The 21457-nt window shown below is 43.4% G+C and overlaps 1 protein-coding gene across 1 annotated transcript in view; it reads right to left on the bottom strand.

The window, feature by feature from the left end:
• Positions 1-4847: 4847 nt before the first annotated feature.
• Positions 4848-21457, bottom strand: part of GNA12 (G protein subunit alpha 12) — a 41434-nt gene continuing 24824 nt past the window's right edge. Inside the window, exons 3-4 of the mRNA XM_069029473.1 lie at positions 13013-13063; positions 4848-12042 (exon numbers count right to left, since the gene is read on the bottom strand). Coding sequence (XP_068885574.1) covers positions 11473-12042; positions 13013-13063 — 621 coding nt within the window. The 3' untranslated portion in view covers positions 4848-11472. The remainder of the gene's footprint in view (positions 12043-13012; positions 13064-21457) is intronic.

Here is a 21457-nt window from a genome sequence, read left to right as displayed (position 1 = left end):
AGCTCTCCCACACACAGAGCTCTCCTCTGCTTAGCACGTCAGTCCCAGGCACAGATGAGATTGCTCCCTGTCCTCTCCCCCTCACAAACACTCAGAGTGCTCTGGTTGCTGCCCCATCAGCTGGAGGTTGTGCTGAGCACAGGAGCACAATCCAGGCTGATGGACTCTCATTGTAAGTTGGGGGAAGGTGAAGGAGATGGGCAAAGAGTAAAGCAGAAAGCTCCCAGGCAGTAAGGGAGAAAGATCCCTGGCAGCTCAGCTGGCCCAAAGAGCAGCGTTAGTGTGACTATTGTCTCCTGGCAGACTCTCAAGAGGATCTCCAGAGCTGCCTCAGTTCAAATAAAACAGGCTTAGAGCGTGAGCTGGAACTACTCACATCCTCTGTAGGTTGGCACAGGAGAGGGAACCTTTGGAAACATTCACAGACTCATTATTAATGTAAAAGAGGGAACTACACGTGCATTCCTCTTTCTGCCTTGGGAAGTTAGCACCCTGGCCCTTCCCTCTTCCCTGCTCCGTAAGGCCCCCACTGAGCAGGAGTGGGTGCTGTGCTGGCACCCAGAGCAGCAGTGCCTCCCTTCCCATGGCCAGAGCATGCCGTTCCTCTCAGCTATTTATAGCCAGAGCTCAAGAGGCTGATGAGTTCTTTGCTCCTGCCAGGGGAAGGCTGACCCTCTCCATCCCCTGCTCCCTCAGCCCTGAGCACTGATAACGCTCCCACAGCTCACAGGCACCTGGCTGAGCTCCAGATTTCTCCTGTCTAAAAATATCAGCAGGTAGGATCAGATCCAGTGCAGCTGGGAGAAGGGAGAGGATGTTTCCGTCTGAGAAGGAAACAGCTTTGGCTTTCCGGAGCACTTGCCCTGTGCACTTCGAGGCCCCCAACCCTGCAGTGTGATTCTGGAGCGGGAAGCAAGAGGACAGACACTGGATAAACGCCGGAGATTTACACACGCAGGTGAGTAGCAAAGATGGTCTTGCAGTAAATTCAGCTGGATTCCGGAAACACAAGCACTTCACACCCGCATGATTCATACCGGCAGAGAAAGGGAGTTTGGCTTCGGGACTGATGACAGCAATTCCTGGAAACATTTTTCCAGGCTGCGCGCCTGGACCGGGGCAGGCGCGGAGCAGCGGAGCCGCTGCTGCCGCCCTCTCCTGGCAGCCACAAAGGTGACGGGTTCTCATCCAAGACATTCTTCCCAGCAGCAGCAACTTCCCAAACAAGCCCCGCTTGAATTACAAATCCGAGTTCTGCCCCCGAACGCGCTCAGTTGTTGCCCGAACACATTTACTATTTTAAGCAAGAGATGAATCTCTGTTCAGCCTTGTTTGATCTTCCTTGGTTCCATACTCAATGATTAGGCTCAACTTCAGAAACCTTCCAGGAAGAGGCTCAGGATGACAATCCTGCCTAAGGGAACAGAGGCAGCTTTCCATCATAGAATTCCAAAGACAACAGAGGAGTGGGGTGGCACAGAAGGGCTGGCAGAAGTCACAGATGGGAGACTCCTTGTAACACTTGGCTTACGTTTGTGCAGCTGCGAGAGCAGGAACTTCAACTGAAGAGCTGTTGTGACTACAAACAGGTATTTTTGACACCATCACTGCCAGAACCACCACTTACCTGCTGAGCTTGTCCACAAGTGCTCCAGGTAAGACATAAATGAGATGGCTCAGCAGTGCCCACAGGCAACAGGCAGCTCCGCCGTGAGAGGCAGAGAGTGGCTGGAAACCCTTCAGCAGCTGGAGGAGAGGGTCCCTGCAATATTCCACTGCAGGGTTTGGTCATGTGAAGACATTCCTGTGGAGGGGCTCCTCTTCACACCAGCAAAGGTTTCCAGTGCTGCTGCAGCACGTTAAGCACAGGGTCTGTGAGCAGCTCTTTGTCCCAGCCCACACCAATGTAAAGACTGGAGGCAGCCAAGGTTACACTGAAAATGAAGGTTAAAACCAGAACTAAAGCACAAAGGCACAGCTGCTACTCCTCTCTGCAAGTACCAGAGTTGCAGGGGGCAGGAAACAGCTGACACAGGAATAAGTAGTAGACCAAATTGAAGGTAAGCCCCTAAATAAGATTTCCCACATTTTAAGCAGCAAGTTCCTGGGGAGATCCTTCTACTTGGAAAGGTGTGGGAACATAACTTGCAGCTAATAAGCTGCTGAGTAAGCTGTGAAACAGAAATACAGATGAGATAATTAGGAGCCACTTTAGAAGGTCAAGCTGTGGATCAACCATCACCAAGAAGGAGTGTAGGGTGCTCTATATATAAATCCAACACCCTGAAGTCACTTACAACGCAGCATCCAAGATTGGGGCCGGTTACAGAAGGTCCAGGAACTGTTCCTCTGTGTGGCAGGCAGCGGGCAGGAGACCTGGGTGCTCCCTGTGCAGCACCTCAGCCACAGCTTGGGGAGCCTTTGGCAGAAGACAGGCAGGGGAAGGAACTGGGCACTCAGATGGGAAGGGACAGCAGGTCCCAAAGGGACACAGTGCCAGCAGCCTGCCCCGAGCTCCCTGGGCACAGCCCAGGGCTCTGGCTGGCAGCCCTGGAGGGCACCACTTGTGTTTCTGTGCCTGGGGGTACCTTGTGGGGACAGGCAGATGATGTAGGAAGGAATCCTGCACATGACTGACTGTCAGGAGATCCCCCAGCAGACCAGGCACCTCCTTCCTGCAGCTGCTGTTGGTTTCCTTGGAATACCCCTAAGGCACAACACAGATCCACGTTAGACTCCTCTGGCTCAGAGCATCTCCCAAACCACACCATCTTGCTGCCACCTGGAGCAGCCTGCACCACCAAAGCAGCTCCCTTTCTGCCCCAAGCTCAAGGACCCTTGTTTTGAAGCAACTTCTCAAGTCTAATCCTGAACATAGTGAAAACCAGTCTTTTAATAGCTTTACGAGCTCATAAAGACAAATATCTTCTGCCACGAATAAACAGGCAAAACATTCCACTCCTACTATGAAAAGAAGAACTTGCTGTAGCTGAAGGGAGAGGGGGGACAAAGCAACTGTCCAGATAACAAAAAAAAATCCCACAACAAAAAATTCCATGCTCTTTACTAGTTTGGGGTGCAATTACCTACAACAGCTTGCAAGGGTGGGAGAGGAAAAACCAGCACCTTCCAAAGACATTCCATCAGCATGATCCAGCCCTTTGTGATTTAACAGTGGCTGTGACCACCTCTCTCCTCTAAAAATGGTATTTCTCACTGAAGTCTGCTTCTGCTGAGCAAAATTGAGGCTTTAAGGGAAAGCTACTTTTGGTAAAAATCCCTGAACACTCATCGTAATTAACTCTTCCTGCCTTAACATCACACAGCTTCCCAAGATGCCAGTCAGTCCTGGGAAGTGGCAAGAAATTTGGTATTAGTAACTGAGTAAACTTCCTCCCAGGTCTGTAAGGATAATGAGATACCAGGCTGGAGCTAGAAACCACACAGATTTATTTAATTTCTCTCCTCAAAGAGTTCTAACAAATACTTAAATACTACTATAACCACCCCAAACCTTACACCTTGTACACTTGAGCAAAAATACAAGCTATACTTTGCATTTTAGAGCAGCCTCTCCCTGGGGAAAGAGCAATGCTTTCCCTTTTATCTTCAGTTGGATTACGGAAATTGCACAAGAGATACTCTGGTTCTGAACAGGGAGTTGTGCTGATCCTGGGAAGGTAATTCCAAGTTAATACATGGAGTTTAGGCTCTCCCTGGGGCACAAGCACTCACTGGCACTGAACAGACAAACCCACCTGCAGAACCAACTGCTTCAGCTCTGCTCTTATGGAACATCATCTGTGCAGCCAACTTATGAAAGGAGCATCTCACAGGAACACCTGGGCCCCAAAAGGGCCACTTTGCCTCACACAGCTCACCAAGGGGATCCCCTGGAGCTGCTGCTGAAAGCTTTTCAGATTACTTTGTGATCACACCTGGGCACCCTCTACCAGAGCATACTGGATTTGCAACTGGTCTGCCCTTGTTTTCAGAGGTGCAGAACACTGGCAGTACACGTCACCTGGAAGTGCTCAGCAACTCCAGGGACAGAGTTAGCCATTCCCAAAGGCTTGATGCAGCTGAAGTGCTGCATTTCCAATTACTAGTAGAAAGGACAAAAAATGCTCCATGAAGTATTTTGAGTTGTGCACTGCCAGTGGAATTGGCATTAATAGTTTACACAAGAAACAATCAAGTCTTGCCACAAAAATCTGCCAGATGTGACCTTTTGAAGTGAGGGAATGTGAGGAAAGGTTATGGCATTCCTGAGGACTGGAGCCCGAGTTCTGGCAGTGCTGGTTGCCATGGGATGGCAATGCTGTGTGACAGGGACACTGGTGACCCTCCAAAGGCTCTGCAGTGCTCCCAGAGAGGGGCCTGGCCCTGGGAAAGCAGCAGGCACAGTTCCCATGGCTATTTATTATCAGATGCTACACAGCACTGAGGAATCTCTAACAGGTGCTCCCATCCCAACAGACCCAATTATCTTCCCTTGCTGAGCTTAAAACACATAAGCAAACTCCAGCTGTGCCTCCCCTCCCACTTCCCATCAGTGCTAATGCCCCAGTCAGCCCCAGGAATGCCACAGATGAACGAGTTCTAAGTTTCACACAGGTTAATGTGTCACCAGCCTGAGCTCCTGGACACACTCAGAAGAATGACTCCAACCAGGAGTGGAGAAGTGGGAGATACCCAAATGTTACAGACTGAGATTTCATGGTATGACAGCTGCACTTCCGTACAGTCCACGCTGTCATTTGTCCAAAAGCAACTCTCTCACAGAAAAAAATTTAATAAAGAAAAAAGTCACTTCAGACTCTTGTTGAAAGACAAAACCCATAAAGAACAGTATAACAAGTCAAGTTTTAATAGATTTATAAAATTCATATATACAAAACAGTAAACTAAGTCACCAAAGCTATAAAATACACTTTTTACACATCACAATATAATTTTATCTAGTACACAGTTTTCATAAGTTGAAACTATTACAGCAAGTAGCTGCTTCTATCACGGATGCTGTTTTGGTGCTAGAAAGACACTTATGTGAGCAGTCTGGGACTGTGCTTTTACTTTATGCATTTTCCACCTTCTTTTAGTTTGTCACTGTTTTTAAAGTACTTTCCTGTGAATTGTTAAGAAAATTAAGGCTAAACTCAGGCCTTTCTTGCCCAATGTAGTGAACTGGTTTAAAAAAAGACTGATATTGCATAGTATGTGTGTTAATGCATAGGCACCAGAGAGCAAGTACATTGCAGAATAAAAGATATAACATCACTTGGCTTCCTAAGCTACGTGGTCATGTCACAGATAACCAACCTGGTGTTTTGTCAGTTTGCTTCCATACATTTTGATTCACAAACAAGACAACTCCTCACTAGAGCAAGAAACACCAGCACTGCTGTTCAGTGGAGTCTCCAGAAATACTTTTTCACCTGTATCATCAATTCAAGCCCATTCCACATTCCAGACAACACAGCCTGGAGGAACACTCCCCGTCCTACAGAGGGTTAATGGCTTCAGCACAAACAGGAGTTTGAACACACCTCTCCAAACCTGTGTTCCCCAACCACCTTCCCCAGTCTCGTGATCTCCCAACAGATCCTTTCTCCCCCACATCCCCCTGCTCCCTGCTATCTCCTCGCAGCCTTTGTGCCCAACCGCCTGCACGAGAGATTGACGGGAAGTAATAGCAGAGAAATTGTGCTACTCAAAACCTGTCACTTCCCTCAAAAGATGCTCTCTGAGGTCCTAAAAATGTTGCTCTCCATCAGTTGTAGTTTTTATTCAAACAACAGAAACAGCCTCTTACCTTCTCATGCTCTGGTATCTTGAAGAAAGTTTAAGTAGCTGTCAGGAAGGAGTAAGAGGCACTGTCTGGCCAGAGATCTGCATACTGTATTTTAGTCAAAATAGAGTTTTAGCACCCAGTGATGAACAGATGAAGAGAGATTTACAATGCCAGGGCCAGCCTTGCCAGCCTGCTGCTCTTAATTCACAGCCAATGGCTCTCTGGAGTCACTCAAAGCTTTTGGGTCAGTGCAGATGGCATTTCACCTCAATACAGTCTTCAAGCACCATCAGCTTTTGGGATCTGTTTAGAAACTAGCTCTCCTCTCCTGCTCCCCTCCAACATACTTTGGCTTTTTTTTTTTTTTTTACCAGAATGCCCACCTTGGAAGTCAGTGCTGCTCTTTTTTCCCCCCTCTGACTATTTTCACACCAGACAGAGATACGACCTTCAGTCACAGGCCAAGAGCTGTGCTGTGACAGCTCCTCCAGCCAGGCACAGAACCACCAGCACTGACAATCTAGTACCTCCACACTCCCCACCCAGTAAAAACACAAGCATATCAACACACAGACAAACTTCAACACTGCTTTCCAAATGCCATTAGAAAGATAAAAACGTCAAGGATCAAGCTAAACTGCCCAACCACCAAGATGAGCAAAGAAGCAGCATCACCTGGTTAGCAGATAGGCAGTTTCAGCTCCAAATCTCCTGGCTTTACCCATTTCCATCTATGTAAAAAAAGATTAGTGTTAAAACAAAGTGCCCACGTCACAGCACAAAGCAGAGATCACCCCAGCTAATTACAAAACAGGTATTATTAAAAAGCACTAGGTCTTGCATTACCAATTATTCCTCACTAGGCTACAGTCCTCATGTAGAACTGTGTGGAGTCAGCATTAACTCGGGCCAAGTCTGGCCCAGACCATGCCAGTCTTCCTGATCCATAATGGATGCTCCCTAAAAAACTGTTAAAAGCTCATTTACAGAAGTAGGCACAGATGTTTTATAGTTGCTACTGAAACACCCCACCCACCACTTCGTGTTACAGAATTAAAGAGTATGAGGTAAAGAGTTGGCAGTGCTAGATTAAACCCCTGACTACACCACGTGATTTTATACTAGAAAGAGAATATAGAAAAGAGGCTGCTACTAAACTTACAGTTCTCATCATGAGATCAGTGTTTGGTTTACATGACAAACTGCACTGTGTGGAGGTGTTGCTGCATATCGTGTTTGTCTCTCAAGCTGGCACACATCAAATCATCCATCAATCCAGCAGGTACTCCTGAAAATTTGATGACAGAAGCCAAGCTAAGTCAGGTGTCAAAACTTACTACTTGAAAATCAGAGGGGCCTTTCAGAGAAATCCTGTAGGTCCAAGCACAGAAGGAATTTTTTTCCCCAGAAATAAAGAAGTACACACATAGAAAAGACTCCAGAACATAAGTTAATATAAGTTAAAACATAGTTAATACAAAGGCAGCCATCTAAAGGCAGCAGAGGACTTGTTTTCTAGAATGCTGTTCTGTGGAAGGCAGCTGTCACTAAAGGCAGCTGCAGGTTTCTTCAGTGGTACCACGTCTGTTCTTTTAACTGCTTTAATTCTACATTTCTTTGCAGATCACAGTAACCAGGATGGGGGAATTCCCAGAGGGAACGAGGCCATGGGGATGGGGGGGGCCAACACACGCACAGGATGGGAAACACTCCAAATGCACCATTTTTCACACCAAATGCCACTTTAGCTGTCCTAAGGGAATTATATTTTTGTCTCCAGTGCCATGTACCAACGAACTCTTCCTACTCCATTTCCCTACAGTTTCTTTGCCATTACTTTCTCTGCCTGCTTGGCTGCAGTGCAGCTTTACCTGCCTCAGAAGGCCTGGGGATGGTCACCTTCAGGAGCTTCTTCATTCTTGTAACATGCCTAGTTTTAGGTTTTACAGAGCAGCAATTAAAAAAACTACATACATTAGCAAGTTAATAAGTCAAATAATCTATGCTGCTGTATTAAATAAAATAAGATCCATTCTTTGTACAAAACTGAAAGCATCTTTGAGTTGTAAAATTGAACGGCCAGTAATTTCAATTCCATAACCACCATTAATTAATTTTCAACATTAAGAACTATTTAATTCCTTCAAAGTGACAAGTGCCTATTGAATATGTCACTTCCAGAAAACCACTCTTCCTTTTTAACTTCACCGAGGCACCTTGCAATGCATCTAAGGATTGTTCAGAGATTGACAGCACTGCAAGCTGCAGGAATGGTACTGACTGACACACTCTATTAGCTTAACACTTGTTTTTGAGGACAACAAACACAAAGTAGTGTTGGATAAATGACTCCCATTTAGTTTTTCTACTTAAACTCCAAGATTACGTCAGTCTCTGCCCCAAGCACTGGCTGCAAGAGCTTCCTCTCTTTGTCCTTGGGAGAGACAACCCCTTTGCAACAGTCTGTCACTGACCCTGGCTGTCAGAGCAGGGACAGCAAAAAGCTGCTTTTTTCTTAAAAAAAAAAAAAAAAAAAAGGTACTTGTTCAAGGTCTCCATCTGATGATCATCCTGCCTGTGACCCATTTCCTGACCAGCCAAAGGAACAATAAACCTATAAAGCTAACAAAAAAAGATGTTCTCTCCAGCTGTGTTTACCTGCAAAGTTCTCCAGGATGTCACTTAAAATAAAGTTTTCTATTTGTTTCTGGTGAAAGGACTAAGCAACCAACCAGGCCTGTCCTGAAATGTGTGAACAACCTCATCTACCTAAGCTCTGTTTTAGTAATTCACTGATTTACCCCAACATGACTTTCTGGATTTATTATACTACAACTCACCTTGAAAAAAACCCCAAAACCACTCAGCTGTGGCAAGAAGAGGAGCGTATTTTGCAGAGAAAGCTGACACTTCAAAAAGACCCCCACATCCTTTTTACTCACAGGCCAGCTCATTTGCAAACTTGGGAAAGTGCTTGACTTTTGCAAGGAGTTTCCTGACCTCGGGTTCCTGGTGTGATCCATCATTATCCAAACCTGACAGAACTCTGGGCCCACAGAGCCAAACCACTGATTTTCATTGCAGGCTGCAGCCCCACACTTAGGCCCATTTCATCAATGAAAACAAGAAAGGCAAGAACGGGCCCAAGGTGGGCAAACTGGTTCCCTAAGACTGACTTAGTGTGCAAAACTGCCATATACAAAAAAAAAAAAAGCAGCTTGAGAGCTCAGTGTGAGATCTCTCATGCTGTTTCATTTCCAGGTGCAGATTTTAAGTTACTTATATTTTAAGTTGCATCATTAGCTCTGTTGAGAGTTTTAAAACCGTAAGGTGACTAAGGATACAAAATCATGGATGAGTTATCAAGAGAAAAACAGAACAGGAAATTCCATGCTATGCCTCCAGGTAAAACTACAGTAGATTCAGATACCAAACTGAGGTAATTCTCTAGAAAAAATACAGTTGAAAGGGAATGTTTAACTAATTTGAGAAAACAAGCATTATATTAACCCATCTGGAAAATTCAGTGAAAGAATAAAGCTCACGGCAAACTAAAACTAAAGTCAAGTCAACCTAGAAGCCAGGTGAGCCCACAACTGCCTCCTCTTTCCCAGTGTCTTGTGTGAAGTGAAAACCACTGCCAAGAACTCAGAAAACATCTGAAAGTTTTGAAAGCAGCCTTAGACTTCAGCCAGACAAATGGGCTTAGAGAAACCAACCTTATGTGATGAGTAAACTTGTTTGCATCACGCCAGGGTGAAACATTTTCCTTTGCAAATGTAATAATCTTAAGATTTTTCCCCCCATCTGAATATCAGTCACATAACATTCTTCGCCTTCAAGGTTAAAAATTAATAAATATTTAAAAGACAGAGTTGGTCCTGGCAAAATAAGACTTGTTACAAGGAAGCTAATTCCTGTTTAAGTTTGCTGAAATTTAAGTTAGATTTTCCCATCTGCAACTTCTCAGCTGCTTCTTACCTCGATTCTGTGCCTGTTACAGGCATGGAAACAGCCACAGCTTTTCCACTCTGAAGCCTGCACAAAGAAAGCCAGGAGGCTGCTGCATCAGGAAACTACACAAAAATACTGATATGAACATCTGCAAGTTTCAGAGGGGAAGAAAGATTCCAGATTTTATCCAAATTAACATGAAAGGACGACGGAACAGGACTTTTCTTTGACCACATTTCCCATGGGACTACCAGCTGAAGTAAAACTTTGCTTGTTTTGACATGCCATTACAGGCTCAAAGGGGATAAGAACTCCAGGGAATCTGCTGACTTTTTATGGGTACAAACAGCCCTTCAGGTTTTATTCTTGGACAAAAACTATGACAAAAATTGCACAGTAAACTATGTGTGAGTTACCTAAAGGATAGCACTACAATATCTTCGGTTTGTTCATGTACCCCCCTGTAGTAGAAAAGATTCAATGTCTGTACGCAGAAAAGGCACCTGGCAGAGATTGAGAGCACAAGGAAATTCGGAGTTCACATCCAAATTATTCACAGCCTCTTGCCCTTTTACACACAAACCACTGCCCAAAAGGGGCGACTCCAAACTTGACCGTGCTCCGGGTTCCATGTGCATCCCTACAGGCTGAAGATCCCATTAAGACACAGATTAAAGCCTAATTTTACAGCAAGGTCTTGCTGTCCAAATACATCAGTGCAGCTGGAAAGCTGGGATCTCCAGGGTGTTCAGTCTTCCTACAAGGTCAGCTGTTGGGAACTAATCAAGCAGCTGCTGTGCTACCAAAACCTTTGCTTAAGAGTTTAATCAGCTTTCAAACTTTGGAGTACAGATGAAGCCCTGTCATGTGAGACACTGAACCTTCACAAATTCTGCCCACTGTGGCTGTGAGGACAGTGCTGGCTTGCCATGGAGCACATCTCCCTTGAGCACACACTGTGCAGATACATGGCTGGGTGCTCCAGCACAGGCTGCTGCACCAAGGAAATCAGCTTTCCCATGATGTAACACCCTCCATACATAGTGCAAAATAAACCCTTCTTCGTATCAGCAAGGCCTTAACTCCCCATCCCATTTACTCCAACATGAGTTTCCTTACACAGTTTTAGATTTCTGCCTCAGGAGACTCATGCAAAACCTTCAGACAAGAGCTGTGCATCCACCTTGGAAGGTGGATTCTAGACCCTCAGCAAAGCTGAACACACACACAAGACCTGGTTATATTCCTAAGGGTTAAGAATGGAACTTCCATTAACATTCTCCAACACAGCTGCCAATCTCATCATGTTTAGATTAGTTTGATCGATTCAGCACCTCCAAACTACAAAAAAAAGGCAGTTTGTACAACTAGAGTTTCTGAAAAATGAGCGCATTCATTTGAAACGTGTCTTCCATCCATGGTTTGTCAGAGATTTGTGTTCTCAAAGAAGGCAGACGGTGGTTATGTCATTCAGCGTTCCAAACTCGGTACAGAACCTACCATGGCCAGGTTTCAGTAGTGTTTCTAGTCCAAATGATTCAGTAGCTAACATCAACATGACTCCTCCGGCCTATAGCTCCTCTGTTTGGACTGGCTAGTGTACAGCATTCCTGAGCCAAGGAATTCGCATGGGTCTTACACCGCATGCAAGGGCCAGAAAGAAAGGATAAAAACTTTGATCGAACCCTCCAGCGAAATTTCAACAGAGCAGGGGCTGCTCTCCTTCACTGCAGCATGATATCCTTGAGGTTCTCCTGCAGGATGGTGTCCTTGACGGCGTGGAACACGAAGCGGATGTTCTCCGTGTCGATGGCCGTGGTGAAGTGGTGGAAGAGGGGCTTGCTGCGGTTCCGCCGCTTCCTGTCGAAGCACTGCACCAGGTAACGCTGCACGTCCTCCAGCCGGTGAGGGTCGCCCTTGAAGTCCGAGAAATACTTCTTAATGCTGACAGTCTTTACCTTCTCGATGAGAAGATCCATCTTGTTGAGGAATAGGATAATGGAAACGTTAAAGAAAAGCTTGTTATTGACTATTGTCTCAAAGATATTCATGGACTCCACGAGTCTGTTTGTGCGCCTGTCTTCCATGAGGACCTGGTCGTATTCACTGGAGGAGACCATGAACAAAATTGAAGTTATTCCATCAAAGCACTGGAACCATTTTTGACGCTGAGATCTCTGTCCCCCTACATCCACCATCTTGAAAGGAATTTTTTTAATGATGAAATCATGCTCTACTATCCCCTTCGTGGCTTTTCTGGCCAGCAAAATATCTTGTTTGCTGGGAAAATAATTCTGCAAAAGAAAGGAGAGATGCATCAAAAAAAGTCCTTCAAAAATGCTGGCTAATGCCTGAATACTGAAGTAAATCACCAGGAGCTGCCTTTTTAAACCATCACATGAAGAATGAATACTCAGCTTTAAAACATTGGCTGGTTAACCATTTAGCTCAACACTTTGGTAAGCAGCTACAGATCCTGAGACATACAAGAACAAAAATAAAGGACTAATTCACTCCTTCACATTTTTATCCTTCAAGCCTCTTCGTTTAAGGCTGAAGTGTATTTTTTCATCATGAAATTCTCAGCTACAGTGTTCCTGCCATTTAGGTACAATAAAGCAGATCAAGTCATCACTGAAAGGGTTTTTTTTTTTTTAAATTTACTTTTTCCACAGTTCATTACTCTTACAAGGACCATCTTGAAAGCTTTAGTGGAAATTCTTCTTCCAGGTTCACACTCCATGATCAGCGAGTACAGCAACAGATTCTACCACAAGCTGTGGCCCAACCTACCACTGTAGAGAAATCTGTTCTTCAGAACCTTATCACTGTTACTATTTAGGAAAATCAACCCTTTTTCCTCCAAGTCTCCTGACAGATGTTTTCATTACAGTTTTGAATCCTACAACTGCCAGGAAGGGGTTTTATTTTGCTAAGGTTTCATTCTGCTACCTTAAGTAGCACCAGCCATCAGAGCATCAGGAAAAGTGAATCAGATCCAGAGACTGCATAGAAGGGCTGACAAAATATGTGCACAAATACAACTTCCACTTGCTGTCTGTCAAAAAAGATGAAGCAAATACCAAGCTCCAGTTTCATAAAGTTGGAGTTTACTATTTCTAGAGAAAGAAAACTGAAATTATTTAATGCATTATTATTTAAAAATATCAACTAAAGAACCCAACCAAACCCCATTAATCACAGCACACTCAGGCTTTCCTTGTCTCCTGGAGCTCTCTGGGTCCAAGGTAGAAGGTTTCTTACCAGCTGACCGATCCGATCCAGGTTATCCAGGAAGTATTTCACCGATTCACCCTGTGGAAAAGGAAAGACGTGGGAACTAAGCTTGTTTCTAGGACAGCAAATCCAACAGAACCAAGGACTTCCCACTTTCCAACATGCACTGAGGTCTAACAGAGCAATATCATCAGGTCTGGAAAAATCAAAGTTGAGTTGAGATTTGAACAAATGCTCCAATCTATCCAGTAAATCTTTACAATAAAAAAGAAGTGTTATTAAGTCAGTTCTTTGACTTAAAGAATTAGGCTTTTTCCCCCTTGTAAGATAAGTGCAGTTAACTGACACTGAGTGGGAGTAAAAATGAAACACATTTATAAGAAACCAATGTTTTGTTTAAAATTCATAACAGTGAACAAAAGCATATCCTAGACTGGCTGGCATATCTTCAGAAAAGTGAAAGATTTAAGTCACCCACAATTTACGATGACTTAAGCTAGACTTGCTTGTCACAAACAAATGAAAAAAGGAACATTCTGAAGGACTTGCTCTTCTACAGATAGCTTCCCTTCTGGGCTCAAGACTTTTAATAACAGATTTGCTCATCTTGTACAAAGCCATTTAGCAGTTATATTGAGAAGAAAAGAGGAACGTTTACAGGGAAAATTCACTCTTGTGTGAAAGTTTACTCTTGTGTAAGAGGATTTGGTCTTTTATCACACAAGCTTGCCTGTGTGTCACACTCAAATCAAGGGCCCCTCTTTGCATTAGTGGGGACAAGAAGCCCTGCACACACTTTTAAAGAAGTAACAAAATTGTTTCCCTACAGATGCAGCCTACTCTGGAGTGAAACTCTCCTGCAAACACTTCCCTAGCACACAGAAGAAATTCAGTAAGTCTTCTTCATTGTTCAGGATGTGTCTTACGGTTGTAGCCATGTCATGAGAACGATCAAGTGGAAAATCCTGCTGCCTTTTAGTGATTTTAGGCAGGAAAACCCATGCCTATCACAGAGCAGGGCTGTCAGTCATGACCAAATGACAGACAGTAGGTGCCCTCACCAAGTCACTCATTCAGAATGGAACTTTCTCCAAGTACTGCCCTGGACTCCAGCAGCAATATAAACTCTTAAACCACACATCCTCCTCTACAGCATGGGCCTGAGACAGCAGAACAGAATTATTCCCCCCAGTACAACTCTAAACAGATGCCAACACAACAGTTCATTGTGAGGAATCAGACTGGAGATCAGAAGATTCAGTGTTGGACAAGGACACATTCCCAGCGTAAGGCACACGCAAAAGGAGCTGGAGCTTATTATTTCCTAACATTTAAAACTGGATGTGTCTTTTCATAAAGGAGAAAGAACACATGGATTTGCAAAAGACTACCGTGTATCAACAAAAGATTTACGATGGATTGCTAACAGAAAAAAAACCACTTTTTTTTTGGGCAGGGGGGGAGAGGGGAAGTTTCCAAAGAACAATTGCTCTAAGAGCTTCCTTAGAATCATGAATTTTCATAAGGTGAAAGTAATTTCCTGTATTTTTTGGCACTCTGTGGATCAGAAGAGATATCACAGACTGCATGAATAAGAGAAAAGGGCTTCCTGTACAGCATTAGTCATGTTCAGGAGATGGGAGAGCCCAGAAAGAAAAGATCACTGAAGCTACAAAAAACCCCTTCTCTATCTATTGTGCTCTGTCCCACACAGTGCCTTCAGATGTGCAAAAATACTGCACAGGGGCCATCTCTGATAGAGATTCTTCCAATTTTCTACCCAGCTGCTTTAAGAGTCTCTGCCTGTCCATCCACCCACCCACGCTGGAGCAGGGAACAGCCGTGTGCCTGTGAAATGCAGGGACACACAGGCAGGATCACCTGATTTACAGCTTCTGCCTCCCCTATTTCCCACCCCACACATCCATCACTGACATTCTACACATTGATAAGGAGGTAAGAAAATAAACTGATTAATAGAAAATATACACATTCATTTCTGCAGTGATTTAGGGAAAACAGACTTCTCTAGGTTCTTATCCAGCTCTTCCTAACGTTGCAATTAAGCCACGCAATTTGTTCAGGGAAATTTTAAGCAGCAATGGCAAAGCACTGGGAGAGCTGGGTAAGCAGCCAGGTTACAAGTCAGGTGGCTGGAACAGGTGTGAGCACCATATGCATAGTCTGACAGATCTGAAGGAACCTGAACATTCTCCTCTAGCACAGAATCCAAAGGCATCCAGTACTTAAGTCAAAATATCTGTTTCCAGCCAAAACAACAAATCCTCAACAAGCTCCAGAGGGTTTGAAGTTAAAAACCCTCCCAGAATAATAACCCCAAACCCAGCACACACACTCAAAAACCTCCTGCTTTAATGATTCCCCGACTAATGATTCCTGTGTTATGTTCTACGGAAGTGTGGACTCAGTTCCTGCTCTGAAGGCCTCTGGAATAACCTTGTTCCACATCTTAGTCAGATTTACAGAAAACTGGAATGTTCTGGGAAGCACATTCAGCTCCTCGAGCCAGCAGCACACACAAGTGCACGGAGCATTAACTGACTCGATGAGTAACATGTAACATATTAAATGAGGAAAATATGGAAACTCCAGGTTTCACAACTGTTTGCTGTTAGTGTTTTTAATTAGAACAATTATGCTAACTGAACATTCCTTTCTAGATTCATTTTTCCTTGCCATCCAGGGAAAATGGACAGCAATATTAATTAAATCTGGAAGTCAAATTTATTTAGCTTTATATCAAGCTGCACTTAAATGGATTTTTGAATTCCACTAATAAATTACTATTTATGCAAAGCTGTCTTATCCTTTGCTATTATACACACATATACAAACAAATGCTTATGCATATAAATGTATGTATATAAAAATACACAATTTCTAAATCAAAGTAGATTTTCCTTTCAAGGCAAATAATTATTGAAATAAATTATCAGCTGCCCCTTTCGTGTTGAAAATATTTTTTCTCTTCAAGACACTGATCATAAAGAAGCTGGTTTGACTTTTTCAGTGCAAATGTTTAGTATTTCTCCAATATCTATCTGGCCACTCAGCCACATTCAAAGCTGGCTTAGCACTTCAAGTGCTCTCCTTCCCCAGATCTTAGCCAGTTATTTCAGGTCCATGACCGTGACTTCCTATAAAAGTGTCAGCAAATATTTGCAATTGATTCATCAGATACTAAAAATATCTTTATGCACATTGATGACTTCAATTTCAGTATTTTAACGGTTATATTGGAAAAAAAAAGGTTATTTTAACATCACAATCTATTTTAAGATATGCTCGCAAGCAGCGAAATAGAAATGAAAGCCAAAGCTATTTATAATAAATGTATATTTATACCCTCGATGTGTATTTATACTATGTGTAAATACCTAAATAGAATCACATCATGGTGTGCTCACTTAAAAACAAACAAAAAAGATCCAGATCAGATCCTTCACAGGCTGATGTTGCAAGAAAAACTGGCAGCTCCAGAAACCTCCTCAGATCAATGATGTTCATAGAAGGTTGTTCAGCTTCTGCCTTTCAGGTTTAAAAAGACTCACATCTTGCATTGTCCTAACAGCACACTATTTCCTTTAAAAATATTCTAATTATATTAATAAATATTGCTCTTAAAATATGAAAGACTATTTAATTTCAACCAGCACTATACTGAGATAGGAAGCCCCATTCTGTCACAGTCCCAGCAGAGTCTGCCTGTGTAGATTTACACACTGACATTTATTTATTTTATTTTTAACTAGTAGTCTGTCAGTTCATTTCACACTGGAAAGTTACAAACCAGTTAGCTATTTTTATGGATTTTCATCCCCCTTGATAACAAATCAAGATGTTTCAGTGGTGTCTCCTGCACCCACACCCCGTGTTTTACGGGACAGCTGTGGGGGAGGGAAGAGTGACCTCTGAGTTATGAGTTTTATGTAACTCAGATGGTCCTTTTTTAGTGCCCCAGGGTACAACAGTGACCATTCGTGTTCCACTCCCTGCTCACCACACAAGAGTGACCACAAGGCTCGGGTGACTCATTCTGTCACTGCTGATCTCTCCTCCCTCTGCAGTTCAGATCCTCTGAGTAACAGTTTTGCCAACTGGGACCAAGAGAAGGAGTAAGAGATGCTGTTCCCATTGTTCAGAAGGATGAGTCACTGCACATCTGGGAACTGGGGGAATCAAGAAACACAAACACAAGGCCTCAGATGAGCCCACAATGCAGTATCGCTATTGGATTATTTTTTTTAAAAATCGTTATTTTTTTAAACTGGCCTATCTGCAGTATAAAGTTTGGTGAAGCCAGAGAAAATAGTACAATTTGTTTAAAAACTGACTGGTGGGGGAGAAAGGGAGGAAAGTTGAAATGTAAACATATACTCCTGCTTCCTGAAATAGTTCTCTAAAACTTTTTACATGCTGGATTATTTTGACCACAGCATTCTCAAGGGGCAAAAGCCATGAAACATAGAAATTTTTAATCTACCTATTTTGTACTATGTGAATGCCATCTTAACATTAGCTCCAAATAAGTCACCATGAAAATAACTGATTGAATTCAACATCCCTGTCCCTTCAGGCTACGCTCAGAGCACATAGGAAATCTCCACAGAGAAATATTATAACTAATCTGGCATCACTTCCTTTGCCATTGATAGCCTCATTTTGGGCAGAGTTCCCAAGCAGTATTTATTTCATGAAAATAAATGCACAGCAATCATATGCAATTATTTTAAAATACTCCCAGAAACTCAGTAATTGGACATTTTCTGCAAGGCCAGAATTTATCAACTTGTCACTGTAACCCTCAGTTATTCAAAGTGAGCATTGGTCAGATTATAAAGGACAGTGAAATATCTCATTGTCCAGTTCCCTAAAATACTGGCTCATTTCAAACTTTTGCTTCCGAAAAGCAGTTCCTCTGAATTCTGCTCTGCACTAAAAGACTTGAAAGGGGACCCTCTGTTCCAAAGTGGCTTTCTTCCTTTCCTTGTCCCAAGGCCTTTTTGACATAATAATTATTTAGCCCTTCCTGATCATTCTGTCTCTGGCTGCTAAATTTAGAGTGCACAATTTAAGGCAGACCTGTCAGTCTCAGCTTGTTTCAGATGATGAATTAAACCACAGAGGAAGGAAACGCTGTACTTCAAGGAAGCATCTAATACAGATCTAGCAGAATTCCCATAATACAGATCTAACAGAATTCCCCTAACAGCAAAACACCCAGAGAAACAGATACTGCAAACAACTGCCACAAACTGCAGCAGAATCTGCAACGGGAGAGAACAGTGACCCGGATAAAACATCAGTGTTGGTCACCCACCCTCTGCTCAGGAGCTGTAAAATATTCAGCAGCAGGACTGAGAAACACAGGAAATCCAGGAGATCCCAGAAAGAGGGTTGGGAATCTCCCAGCTCTGAGATCTTGGATACACAAATGGGATGGACTTAAAGCACTGACACAATTTATATAAGAACCATGCCATAAGGGCTGCTGGAGACACATACAGACAAAAAGCAAACTTGCAAGCAAAATCTTTGTTTTCAAACACTGAGATCTCCTCTTTTCCAAGCTTCCTGGGATGTCAACCACCTTTTGACTGTAAGGGGTCTGAATGTTACCATTTCAGATGTTTCACAAAAGCAAGAGGCCCAAGGGAAGAGCAAGGTTACAAAATAACCAGGAGACCAGTATTTGAAAATGTTGGAGATGTCAGATCAGCCAGGTTTTTGGGTACTGAAATTAGAACCAAAACCTCACCATCAAAAAGTGATACAGCAAACGCTTTCCTTAGTGAGAGCTACTGGACACAAGCAGCAGGTGGCCACCCTGCCACCTTAACACACATCCTTTGGAAGCAAACAGGCTCAGGCTCTGCCCCCTGCTTCTGTCCAAGGGCTAAAATTCTCCTGAGGGGCAACTACAAACAAACAGCTCCCCCTCTCCAAGCCCACAGGCTCCTTCAAGAGATTACTTCTAAATCTCTACTTCTATTGAGCCTCACTGCTAACAGGGCATGGATTTACTGCAGCCAGGAGCATGTTCTCTCCTCTCTGACAGCTGATGAATTCAGTATTATTTTCCAAGGAGGTGAGCAAGTCTGTGCTTGTTAAGAATTCCCCCAGAGGATGCTGAAGTAACCTAAATTGCCCCGAAATGCTGATGCCTGCTGGACACTGCAATTCTGTTCTACAGATATTCTACATCCTGTCTGGGCATCGAAATTTATTGACACAAGACAAACATTAATTTTTCATTCAATCACCAGCTCCAATGCAGAGACCAACCACTGCTCCTTATTTAAGCTGTACAGAATTCCAGCTATCAAATCTCTCCAGTGTTATTTAACTTCCTCCTTAACAACAGACTGAGCTCCTGGCTCCCATCCAGCAACTCCAGTACTTATCCAAGTTGCTGCTATCTGGACCATACAAACATACCAACTACAAAAAAGTACCATATGGTTCCAAACTTCTAAAAATTACCTCTCCTTTCTCCTGCCTAGTCTCACACGGTAGGTATCAGATGTTGAAGTCTGAGAATATTTTAAAAATTCATTGTCAGCTCAGTACAAACAGGCAATGGAAAAATTTGTTTGTACACGTCAGGGTGGGTTTATATAAAGTCATCTACATGACACATGGCCTAACTGTGCTTTACAGCATATGGATAATAACAGGTGATAATTATTTATTTAATTCTCCAGAAGAAGTTTAGGCTAATCAGAGCTTCCACATCAGTACTAAGATTTGTGGAATCCTGTGACTGAAATTCCAGCCTTGCAGCTAAGAAACACTCATACAGGAGCAGAGTTCTTGTGCTGAAGGGCAACTCTTAACATGTGTTAGCTTTTTCCAGCAATCAAATACAGCAATTCTTTCTCCCAAGTGCTGCAAGGAAAAAAACAAAGCTACATTTTTTTCCTGAAATTCTAGGTATTTCTACATCAACAGGATGTAGATGAGATAAATTACTTTTGGACTAGGTTAACAATTCTGTCCATTTGTCTCAAATGTGCACACCAGCAGCAGTGCCTCCAGGAGGAAAGGAATTTTCTGTTAATAGACTAAGGCAGGCTCCATCCTACACTCAAAGCTTCAAGAAACATTAACAAAAAAATCCCTGTAATTTTGATTTTACTCATACTTACTGTCCTAATCACTGCTGTTCCTGCTTCACAGATTTGCAGTGGCTGGAAGAAAAACAGGTGCAAACAGCAGAGAAAACAGCACTGGCCACAAACAAAACACAAAGTTGCACAGTGCAACACAGAATTTTAGCTTTAAAAAAACATAAATCTAGAAAAATCCTTAACCAGACAGACCTGCACATCAGCCACAGTGATTCAGCATGTCCTACCCTTCACTGACCAGCACCTAGCAAGAGTCAAGCAGTGCATGCAAGGGGATATAGACCAAATTCACGAGGAAGAATCACAGTTATGTTTAAACAACAAAAATAGTTTGATGACTGCATCCAACATCAGCAGCGAGCCTGGCTCACTCCTGGCATGACTGGACGCCAGACCTACTCCTAAGCATCCCATGGAAGGATTCCTTCCTGTTTCCCTGCCAACTGTCCAAGGGAATACATTGTCTGCAAGGGCTGCCAGAGTCCTTTCATCTCCCACACCGGAGGTTCTCTGTGGAGCCGAGCGAGCGCACACCAGGCTCAGCTTCTCATTCCAGGCACAGCCAGCTCAACACCCCAAAGGCAACTGAAACAACACTCCTGCCACAGTTAGAACAAAGTCCCAAGCTGTAGAAGGAAGGATGGATCCAAGATTCTGGCCCATCACCAGCAAATTATCCCATTTATTCTCAGTAGGCAGCTGCCACGGAAAAACGGGCATTTTCAACTAACACAGCAGAATTTAGAAGCAACTGGATGTATTTACATCCCCTGGAACAATGCACAATCCCGTTATTCCGTGACCCCAGGCCCATGCTTTGTTCCCAGCAGGTCAGAATGCAAACCTGAAAATTGCTTTGTTTACAGGAGACATCTGCAGAACCAGAACAGACAGTGACAAAAAAAAAAAGCACCTTCTGAATTAATCTAGTCAGCAGTACTGACTATCTGATCAAGACTAAATCACAAGTTTACCAGCAAGTTTCCCTTTCAAATCTTATCAGATCAAGGGATGGGAAATAAATATCTTAGATCTTGTGGGCTGAAAAAGCAGCTAACACCAGCCATGAGAGAATGTTGAGCTTGGACTTTTCCATGGCAGGTGGCCAGCTGGAAAGCTCAGCAACTTGGATGCACTTACAAGAGGCATAACCTTGAGTATCTTGCAGAACGATGCTTCCTGCTCCACTTACACACCAAAGATTTGCTGCAGTGTCCTAATGCTCCACTTTCTGGGGAAATATCAGCTCAGACACGATGTACTGAAATTTGTCTGTTGTTAAATGGCGACTATAAGGATTGAAAAGCGTCACTTACCCCTC

Source organism: Aphelocoma coerulescens, chromosome 14 (genome assembly GCF_041296385.1).
Source record: "Aphelocoma coerulescens isolate FSJ_1873_10779 chromosome 14, UR_Acoe_1.0, whole genome shotgun sequence".
NCBI classification, from domain to species: Eukaryota; Metazoa; Chordata; class Aves; order Passeriformes; family Corvidae; genus Aphelocoma; species Aphelocoma coerulescens.
The sequence above is the reverse complement of the archived record's forward strand: the minus strand, read 5'-3'. Positions and strand labels throughout refer to the sequence as shown.